This window comes from Paralichthys olivaceus, chromosome 13 (assembly GCF_024713975.1).
Source record: "Paralichthys olivaceus isolate ysfri-2021 chromosome 13, ASM2471397v2, whole genome shotgun sequence".
In the NCBI taxonomy this organism is placed as follows: domain Eukaryota; kingdom Metazoa; phylum Chordata; class Actinopteri; order Pleuronectiformes; family Paralichthyidae; genus Paralichthys; species Paralichthys olivaceus.
The window spans coordinates 16,964,423-16,975,985 of record NC_091105.1 but is presented as its reverse complement, the minus strand read 5'-3'; the positions used below and the strand labels follow the sequence as shown (position 1 = coordinate 16,975,985).

The window sequence follows — 11,563 nt, the reverse complement described above, 5'->3', positions numbered from 1 at the left end:
AGAAAATACATTGTCAGCTGATGAATTGTGTTTTCTATTGATTTGAAATCTATAATTTAAACCAGGTTTGTTTATTATTCAACACTTTCCACATGATTATTGTAAATCAATAAACAATATGGAACACAAAGTGCAAACAAACACACATAAAGGCATGTGCACACATGGTACAATTACCTATCACAAAATTTGGCAAGGGCTTTCTAGGGCACTAAAAAAAACTTGTTAATATAGGAACTGAGGTAACTCTGTCTCACAGATCTTCAGTACTTGTGCCCACACGCAGCTGGAACCAAAGAATTATCCACCCCTCATCCAAGAGGCCTCTCCAGCTCCAACTGACCCCCAATCAGTAGGAGCCAAAGAAGTCCCAGAACAAGAGGCTAAACATCCGCAAGAAACACAAGCAATCCCAGCTGCCCACACACACCTGCACAACACACAGGATGCAGTGAAGAAACATTAGAGTTGTTAAAAAGACTAACAATTTTCAAAAGTGAGGAAATGAGAAATGAATAGTATATATATCTTACTATTCATTTCTCATTTCCTCACTTTTGAAAAAGAGAATAAAATGATTGATGAGATCCAAAGAGAGAATAGATGTTTGTTATGTTGGTGTGAATTAAATCAAGTCAGAGTTATTAGTTCTATGTGCATCTTTCTCTAGATGGCGACAAAGATCCATTTTACTCTGAGTTCCTCTCTCTCACTGCTGCTCCACCACACTGAGGGTCTCTGAGTGCAGATTTCACAGCAATGCAGTGATTCACAGGGATCTGGCCGTGAGAATAAGCCTGAATTAAAATCATACCAACCTACTGTGCAAAAGCTCAGAGATAAATCAGCAGGGAAGGAGTGGAACATCCCCTGTTAGCCAGAAATATTTCCTGTTGATGCCTCAGACGGGACCTTGCTGTCACTTTAACCACCCACCACTCATTATTAATCATCATGTAGTCAATGATAATCAGTTTGGCAGCAGAAATAATGAGCCTAACTTGTAATTACTGGAGTCTAACAGCCACTGTGTCTCAGCGTGGTTGAAATCGCTGTCATCCTGCAAGATCACCAACATGTGGTCAAGCCTAAGCCCTCATGTTTCCTTCAACTCCTGATTGAATTGGACTTTTATTGCCAATAAGTCTAAGACGCTGGCAGGCACTTCCTTCAAGCAGTGTGAGCCAGAGGTTAATGACAGTCACGTGGAGAGAGCTGTTTGTTTGATCCTGTCACCTCTCTGCATGACAGAGCGAGGTTTCATCTCAATCCTCGAGCAGCTGATGTGTCTGTGCACGTCAAACAAGATTCATGTGGTAAAATCGCTGTCAGTCTTTCAATAAAACACAGCTGCTCCATTTTAATTGCATTTTATCCTGGATATGCAAAGCTCTCTCTGCCTGAGGGTATTTTCAAAGATTATTTTTTACAACACTTTTACTTTACTCATTAGAGCTAAGTGGAGCTTGACAGGTGAATGGGAGGCCGAGGATGTGACATAAGGCGAGCTGGGCTGCGTTTTCATGTCCTGCGAGATGTGCCTCTTATCTCGCTGAGCCGCTGGAGCAACATTATTTCAGCATTTTATGGTGGGACATGGGAGAGGGACAGACAGGTGCAATTTAGACTCCTAGCTGGCCTCCTCATTGACCTGGCTGTCCACAAACTGCTCACAGTGTCCCTGCAGCCGCTGGATTTATTACCCATTTACCATCACACCAAGGTCACATTCTCTGCAGCACCTGGGTCAGCTACTGTATATGGGCTTCCTGGGAAGCCTCATGAAAGGTTTTTACTAATGAGGGCTCCCGCTACACACCTTCTTTATTAACCTTCTGCTGCGTTATGGGTTTTCACTTCTTGTTATCATGATTGCTCTTTGAAGAAGCTCATCTGAGAAAAGCAATTTTTTCAAGAGGGATTGTTTGTGGTAATGTCTCCCTAAGGTACAGAGTGCAATCTTGTCACATACAGTAATATCCTAAACAAGTATTGTGTATTCATTAAGCCATTGACTGAAGAGTGACCAAATTACCCACACATCTGTGCCCATTAAGAACATTGACATATCTAGGATCTCATTCCCTGAGTAGCCCAGCAGCCATTGAGTGTTGGGTCAGGTAATTATCATTTGTCAGTGAAACTCTTGAATTGGCTGACAAATGGTGATTTTTTACCTGTGAGCTACTTTATGTGAAGGCAAACTCACCACACTGAGGGAAACATTGTCGAGAGTGACTCAGAGATTTTTAAATTAGAGGCTGTTATCAGTGGTCACCAGCTACAAGTGGGTCATTCTTAAAGCTCTTTGTATGAATGGTTTGGAAGCACATGTGTACAAATGTGTGTGTGTGTGTATGAGAGGGGGGGGTGCATATGTGTCACACGTGTCCCCTTAGGCCCTGCATGCCCTTTATTAGTAGCGAGTTGACTCTATTCAGCTTGGCTAGTGATTAAACCCTTTCGTGGCGGGAACTTTCACACCGCTGTGAATTGTGTGAGGTGATTAAAGGCTGCTCAATTTGTAGGCCAGTCCCTCTGCTATTCTTCCTCATTGATCTTTTTCAGGCCCTTGAAGTGAGAGCTGCACACAGCAGGCGTCTCTCATTGGAATAAGACAGGATACCCACTCTGCTCTCTCTGCCTCCCTGCTTTCAAATCAGAAATTATTTCATCGACACGCATCAAACCTAAAACAAACCGTGCATGGCTGGTATTTAATAACACTTTTGTGATTAACTTTGTTGTGATATCGTTTCAACCCAATTAGGATCTTTTATGTTTACCAGTGGGCATAACTACATCATAAGTTAAAACCCTTTCCATAACATGTACAGAAAGTGTAGATTTGTAATGAATATATAATAAATATTCAATACATTTATTCTAGAAACATATAAAATCAAGAAGAGCACATTTAAGCACTATGACCTTTAGGCCATTTACTACCGAATGTGTCCAACAAAAGAAAAAAAATCCTCCCCCTTTTTATGAACAAAACTAAGCATCTGCAGCCTTGTTAGCAGCTTTGTGAGACTGCACTTAGGCACAGTGGTGCTTTGAACTTAATGCTTGTGTCAGCATGCAAATATGCTCACTGAGATGTTGATGTTTAGCAGGTGTAATAAATTTAAACAGGATGGTGAAAGGTGTTTATAGTTGGTAAAGAGTCTGAAGATGGAGGGTGTTATACAGTCTGTTTACAGATTTAAAGGAGACACAGGCCCCGTCCTAATTCCTCTCCCTTGGCCCTACCCCTAGATATGAAGTGCCCTTCGCTGGGAGGGGCCCCCTTCAAATGGAGCCACAAGGAGTAGAGCAGGAAAATCTTCCCCTAGGAATTGGGATACCACTCGCGCCATCAGCAGCAGCCAACCAATGTTATTACAGTGACAAACAATATCAACTAACCGACATTATAAGTGTGTTACATCTGACGACTGCAAGACAGACCATACAGATTGATCTATTGATAATACACAGTGAGCCAGCGTATATAACATGAGCAGGGAACTTTTTTCAAACTTCATATACAGGACATATATAGTAGTTATTCTCACTCAGACTGTTTACTGGCTTGTTTTGATGGTGTGAATAATGATTTTCCTGAAACACTTATCACAGCAATTCAATTACATTTTAATTTGCTACTGGCTAAAAATAAGATATTCAGTTGGATATACATATTTTTTCATGGTTATTTTGCAAGATACTCATACTTAAATGTAGTATTGTACCAGCAGCGGTCACCATGTTGATTAGCTTTGTCCAGTCGTAAAGAATTCAGGAATTTCATTTTTAGGTGGGTCCTGAATAGGGAAGGGGGTTTGAAGGGGTGTTTGAAGGGCTAGCTTTACATGGCTTTGTTAGGGGGGCGTGCCAGACAGGCTGCTAGGTGTGCTTTATGCAAATGACACCTGACAACATGATGATTAGGAAGTGTCGGCCAAACTACTGTTGAGGATCTTCAGGAATAGTGTTTTCAGTGGGGGAGGGGAGCTCCCATTGCAGACTTTTGAACTTTGCAGAGCTTTTACATAAACAAAAAAACTACAACACACTAGCGGAAAGAGAAAACTAAAAAAAGCATTCATCTCCTTTATAAACCCTGTATTGTGATTTTTGTCGAACACTAACTTGACTTGACTCCAATTGAAAAAAGTGTCTATTTTCAATTTCCCCCAAGAGTGCAAAGCTAACACAAATACAATACTATTACTCACTGCAGACAGACATGATCAGCTGGGAGATGGTTTATTACATTACCAATACTAGATGCCAAAACACTTCCCACAAGGAGTCTCAAGACTAACAAGTGGTTTCAGGACAAATAGCAAAGGGTGATGGTAGTAATGCTCTAAAATCAGATTTGATCAAGCAGCAGATGTCTTTTTATTGCCAGTCATTACTGCTGTCATACAGATTAGCATATAAATGGTTTCTAGGCCTGCTGAGACCTAAAAGTTATTGCATGTATAATTGAACCTAATCTCTGCTCTGTGATTGAGATATTGCAACACAGACTCACACACGTCGCCACGCACACAAGGTGGTGAGTGGTTTTTGCACGCACTTGTTCACAGAACTGCTTTCTTCTGTTCCACTCATTTTGTAACAATGCTTTTTGTTTTTGCATACACACAAACAGAAGAACAAGAAGAGGGGTTTCATGCCTCTTACGAGGAGTCAGGATCCTGGAGTTAATCATGAAGGTGATCAAGATATTTTTGAATAACTCTTTTTCTGAAAGTCATAGAGACTTGGGCATTTCGGGATTAACAAAACTACTGCATTCAAACGCTTAATCACTTTTGGATAAAGGATGTCTGATTTTTAGTGCCAGGAAAGAAGAGAATATCAGCCTTTTACAGAGCATAGTAATTTACTGTGAATTTAAACAGGGTCACGACAGGGTGAAAGCTCTTTGTGTCTGTCATTCAAATTTATGTGACAGGCTCTTGTGACTGAAGCACATCACAGAATTTACTGTGAGAAGCAGAAGGAGAAGACTTTCATAATTCAATGGGGGCGACCTTTAATTTCGCCCTCATCTCTAGTAGCATTCATGCAGATATTATATCAACAATATTAACAGGCTGATGGTTTGATTTAAAATGGAGCTTTGATTTCTTGCTGAGCATTAGATGAGAATATCAATACCACTCTGTCTGTTGAACATGCAGGTACTGCCAGCAGCTGTAAACTTAGTACAAGGAAAAAAGAGGCCACAGCTCCACCTAACAACCACTCTACAGCTCACTTAAGCCTTGTCAGACATGACCTGCGGGTAGAATCCGGAGATTTGGCTTTGGACTTTACCCGCAGTTTGCCTTTCACACATGCACAACAAAGCAAGAGTTTTTTTTCTGCACAACAGCAACAAATCCTCTGCATTATTCAGGCGAGTGGTGGAGCAGCCGGGTGCAGCAGGCAGAGGCAGGAAGTGATGTAGTAACTCTGCTGCAGAGGTCATGTGATCTTGTTTACAACACACAGACACTGATGTCAGCTCTTATCACCACAAACTCTTTTGACATCTTCGTCTGTGTTTTCTATGTGTGACCGCTTTTTCACTGGGATGTTTGTTTTTACATTTTTTTTATCTGTTGTGTGTTTGAAGTGTTATCACCCTCCACACTTGCTCTCACTGAATCCAGCAGGGGATCCCCGTTGTGCTCTCACATTGATTTCTCCTGGATTTCTACAGACATTACCAAGGCCAGGTGGAGAAAGTCAGCAGAAACTGCGGAGTGTCACACATGCACCTCCTCCAGAGAGAATACAAAGGAGCTGCAGAGTTCAGTGCATGTCTGAAACCAACTATATTAAACCCTTCCACATTGTTTAATACTTACAAAAGCCAAAATGTGAAAAGGATGAGTTTCGGTTTTATGGAGTATTTGGGTGAGGCAAAAAAAAATGTGAGAAGACAAAGACTTTCTTCCCTTTTGCATTTTGAGAATGAAGTCAAACATTTGGGAATAAAATTAAACTAAATAGTTTATGTTCTAAAATATTTTTGTAAAAAAAATGGAAATGTCCAACAGCTATGTGAGCTGCCAGTGTTGCATCTTCCAAGCTTGTGTGGTTTCTCCTCAGGTAAACCCTCTTTCTGCATCGAAACACTGACACTTGTGTCACTGAACCCTTCATTTTATTGTTTGTCCTGATGTGATTTGAGCATTTCAGCACCAACACATATGGATGAGGCTCCTCACCAAGGCTGCTGGCCTCAGTCACCAGGGGACATAAATTACATCCAAGGCTGTGCTCTACATGAAAGAGACACACACATATACAAAGTATTTACACACGCACAAATGACTGTTTGCTGCACATATGCAACATATCAAGATTCACTTTATTGTCATTCAGATTAAATAACTAATAATTGATGTTGCATGCAGCTCACATCACAACTGTAATTTAGAATACTAAGTAGATCATAAAAATAGTTGTTATTTGTATATATAGTGTAAACAGATATTAGGATATTGCACATAAATGTACAGAATGACACAAATTGAATAAATAGATACATAAGATGTAAACATGCATGAGAAATATTGCACATATTAGATGCAATTGCACATACTGATAAACAGATAAATATAAAAAGGTGTACTGTTCTGTAAAGTGAGAATATTGCACATATTTCTCATGGCATTACTCTGGTGTATACCACACAAGTATATTTTTATATCTTCAATGACAAATCTGGATTGCATTCAAGTTATTATCCAACAGATTAGTGACCCCAAAATGTACTTAGGAGGAAATAATAAATCACCATTTTGGTTATTTAGTTGCTTGGCCGGCTGACTTGCTGGCAGGCTGGGAAAACTCTGCTGACCTGGGTGCATCCAAATTAGAAACTGGCACGGCTGTGTGTATTACACAGTGGGAGTGCGGCTCTGGCTCAGTCACCCTGCTGCTCTAAATCTGGCTGGTGCTCAGCTCGGCAAACACAATGCAACAGCAGGGAGACGGCATCTCCACATTCTCATTAAACTGCAGTTAATAACTAGACAAAAGCAGCACCCCCACAGATGTTTTTTATAATAATAAAGGTATTTTTCCCTGGAATCCAATTGGTTTTGAAGCAAGGCATCCAAATTCTCTGGAAGTGAAAAAATGCAATTCCAAATGTGAGGGTCTGTAACAATTCCACATGGACTGACCACTTTAAAGAACCTGAATTAAAATGCAGTGACATATAAACAAAGCACATCTCCTCAGCGAGTAGTGCAAGAAGCTGAGGAACATCCATCTATCCACATCAGTCATCATGTGACACCCTCCCTTGTAAATCAGTTAAAGGGATGAAAGAGAGAAGGGATGGGAAGAATGCCAGAGAGCAGCAGAGGGGATGATAGAGAGAGAAATGGAAAAGGCAGGAGTGTGGGGCGACAGAGACAGAAAGAAGAGAGACAAAGGGGAAAAGGGAGGAGGTACAGAGAATGAGGAGGTGGCCATCGTATCCCTCCCTGTCTTTGATCAGTGGTCCATGGGGAACTGGGGCAGTGCAGATAGCTGGTCCACAGCTCCTGAGGAACGCAGCTTCACATTCCTCCTTGCTCTTTCCCCGCTCCTGCAAAATCACTTCTCGTCTTTCAGAGCAGAGCAGCTGTGAAAACACATCATGGCTTTTCCAAAAGCCAGAAAAGACCTGTCTAATGCACTGCAGTGCCATTGTCCTGCTGGTCCACATTCACTGAAGCAAGCTCTTTTTCATTCTTACCTAATGTCGAATGTATTCTATTTCTGTTTAGATTGAAAATCATGAATTTCTCTTACAAAAAAAGAGAGGTCAGAGGTCACCTTCAACAACAGAGCAGCACCAAGATCCAGTGTGTTTGCTTTGGACCATTTTTTCAGACATTGTTGCAGACTCACTAGTCAAGACCGAAACCTGAACAGAAACCAGTCCACCAGTTGTGGGCCAAGGTAACTATCCAATAATGGGCAGTGCTGCAACTGCTAATAGTAGTCTGACTTTAAATTGAACGGACAAAACAATAAACTACTATTACCGGAATATAGATTAATGAGCAACACAAAATCATTAATACATCCTGCATTATTATGCACAATAACACTTTTTTCCGCCTAACTCAATAATGTGAGATTTGGAGTGACAGGTTCTTGCCAAAGACCTTGGCCTTGCTGTAGTATACCTACTCAACATTTATGAAAAAACACAATAACAGTCCTTAAAGTTGCAGTTTGTTAGAGTGTCTAAGGGATTTTATTTACCTCTACCAAAACAGTTTATGTTCTCACCTACATTTGTTTGTTGCTTAGCAGGATTACGCAAAAAATACTATGGATTATTATAAAACTTGGTGGAAGTATGTGGTATGGGTCAGGAGAGATCCCAAAAAATGTTGGTGTGGATCCCGTACAGGGGTTGATCCAGGAAAAAAAATGTCATCTTCTTTACGTTGTAAGATGTGTATTTTTGACATTTCCCCGGGAATAATTCATATTGATGAAAGAAATCAGGTATATTGAGGGAAGTGGTATTTCATTAGTGTGTGGAATTTGGTGTAGATCGAAATAAAATCTTGTGGATTTAAATATGATTGCATAAGTGGACTATATTTATTTTCTTCTTCTTCTTTTTTTTTTTTTTACCTCACAGGCAACATGAAAATAATATTTTCTAGTCCTAGACAGATGTTACAGTACACCAATGAGTTTCAGATGACTAATAATATTTGTTACAGAGTATCTATATCTATTACAGAGGTTCTTTTTAGAAGACAGAAATATTCCTGAGGACCCCCTCACGTGTGCCCCCTGAAATAATTTGACATAGCCTATTTTTTACACTGAAAGAGAAATATACGTGAATTGTATCAGAAAGATATTAGATATGTATGAAAAATATTTTCACTATGTTGTGATATTTTCATTAATGATCTGGAAACTCTTCCTGGCCCCCCATTTGAGAACCACGGATCTATTACAATCGACCTTCAAGTCAAAATGCATGAGAAGGCCTCAAGATTAAATAGACATTCTACATCTACAGTTTACACGACAACTGTGCAGATTCTATCTGCTAATGAAGATCAAATGATCAGAAGCTCCAGAACAAGCTATTAAGGCTGAAATGGGTTTTTAATTCGACTGCATTGTAGTTGTTTCTGATCTTTCCCCCGCAAATACAATGGATCGGCAAATAAATCTCAGCTCAGCCTCTGTGGAATCAAACTGGTTAACAACAAAAAATCTAATCAGTGCAGAAACTCGCGACCCTCTGCCTGGATTTGAATGGGTGCACGGGAAGCCCCGCCCGCCTCGGACGTAAAGCGAGCCAATGACCACGCACCGTGCACCGTGTGCGGACGTCACATCACCATCACCAGTCATCCCGGTGGAGCCGCCGCTCCGCCTGCTTCAGTCTCCACAGCTCCTCTTGTCTGCCTGTCCGCCGAGCGTGAGCCGCTGCCTGAACACTTTACACGCCCGGGGAGACCCACGGAACTCGTCAGGGGAGCGGAGGACACGTCGTGGTGGACTGAAGAGACATGGTTGCAGACGGAGAGGAGAGGACGCTCGGCTGTCTCTACCTCTAACCAGCGATAAATCTACTTTGATGCGGCCGCTTAGCTAACAAGCTAACAGGGGATGTTTTCACAAACTAGCCAGGTAGTTAGCCTGCTAGCTAGCTAGACCGGCTATAGACATTGGCTTCACAGATTTAGCCTTTTACTTCAAATGCTACTTTTATCCCTCGATACGTTCAGTGGAATAATTACGACAACGTTCCAGACGATGTGTCGGATGTTTGGGACTCCGGTGCCCTCTGTTTGCTGTTCCCAGCAGGACAATAGTTAACAGTCCAGGCAACAAGTCTGCTGCTAAACACACTTAAGTTTGTGCTCGTTGTGTGTAGTGTTGATAGTTTCCTTTGTAGCCTCGGTTAGCTTGTAGGTGTTCACTTTAGATGCACAGGTTGAAGCGGGTCGGGTGTATGGGAGAACCTGTTGTCAGTTGATCGACACAACCACTGACGAGGAGACGAGGTGGATGAACATTAAACATCGCCCACATGCGTTGGATCAGCTCCCGGACTTGTGAAAGGCATCTGAAGCAGAAGGTGGGAGACGTGAGCGCACAGCCCTTGCAGCCCGGGGGAAGATGGCGGAGCGTTCCCGCAGGAGGTGGTGAAAACAAAACTTGGGGACGACTTGGATTTATCGCCAGACATCTTATCTCAGATCGTAGGACACATGCAGGCCAAAAAACGGTATTTAATTCTGTTCTCCGCCGGTGCGTGTCTTATCCTGTTGTTCTGTTTTGGAGGGATACAAGTCCCGCTGTCCAGGCGTGATGACCGCAGCCTCACCGGTTATCACCCCGGGGCTCGGTGGCGTCGCTTCCCGGGGTACCTGCAGCACTTCAGCTCCTGGGAGCAGGACTGGAGCGACGATCGCAATGAGCACATATCTCCCAGGCAGAAGAGGGACGCTAACTCCGGCGTTGACTCTGGAAAACGCTGCCGAATGGAGTCCTGCTTTGATTTCTCCCTGTGTGAGAGGAATGGCTTCAAAGTTTATGTGCACCCCCCGCAGAAAGGGGAAAAGATGTCGGAGAGTTATCAGAACATTCTGTCCTCTATTGAAGGGTCCAGGTTCTATACACCTGACCCGGGAAAGGCATGCCTGTTTGTCCTGAGTCTGGACACGCTGGACCGGGACCAGCTTTCACCCCAGTATGTGCACAATCTGAGAGTAAAAATCCAGAGCCTTCCTCTCTGGAATGGAGGCAAGAATCACATCATCTTCAATTTATACTCCGGCACCTGGCCAGACTACACGGAAGACCTTGGCTTTGACATCGGCCATGCCATGTTGGCTAAGGCCAGCATCAGTACAGAGAACTTTCGGCCTAACTTTGACGTTTCTATCCCTCTTTTCTCCAAAGACCACCCCAGGACAGGAGGTCAAAGAGGCTACCTAAAGCATAATGCCATTCCCCCCTATCGGAAATACATGCTTGTTTTTAAGGGGAAGAGGTACCTAACTGGAATAGGTTCAGACACTAGGAACGCTTTATATCATGTTCACAACTCAGAGGATGTGGTCCTCCTCACCACTTGTAAGCATGGGAAGGACTGGCAGAAGCACAAGGATGCACGCTGTGATAAAGACAACACAGAATATGACAAGTGAGTACACTACCAGCTATTCAATCTCAATGGTTAACTTCACAACAAGGCTGTCATTCAGGTCTTGATTTATACAGCTCTATAGGATATGGGGTTCACTGCTGCTTTTAAAGGCCATAATATCTTATATTTCCATCTTGTCCTTATTTCTGTCAGCATCAAAATCCACTCTTATCCAACCCTGTCAGTAATAGGTATTTCCTGATTCTTCCTAGATGTCTAGGTTGTTGACAGTAACATAGTCTATCACTCATTAGTATATTAAATTTGGAAGTGTCTGATTGTGGTAATATCTCAACAACCCACATATATGGTTCATATTCTCAATTTACATCCGATTGTGGCTTTTGTCAGTATGGTTTCCCATGTTGTGTTTCTTTCTTA

At 42.2% G+C, this 11,563-nt stretch overlaps 1 protein-coding gene across 1 annotated transcript in view; it reads left to right on the top strand.

The window, feature by feature from the left end:
* Positions 1–9,340: 9,340 nt before the first annotated feature.
* LOC109632177 (exostosin-1b) overlaps positions 9,341–11,563 on the top strand; it is a 37,612-nt gene continuing 35,389 nt past the window's right edge. The window contains exon 1 of the mRNA XM_020091335.2: positions 9,341–11,179. Coding sequence (XP_019946894.2) covers positions 10,242–11,179 — 938 coding nt within the window. The 5' untranslated portion in view covers positions 9,341–10,241. The remainder of the gene's footprint in view (positions 11,180–11,563) is intronic.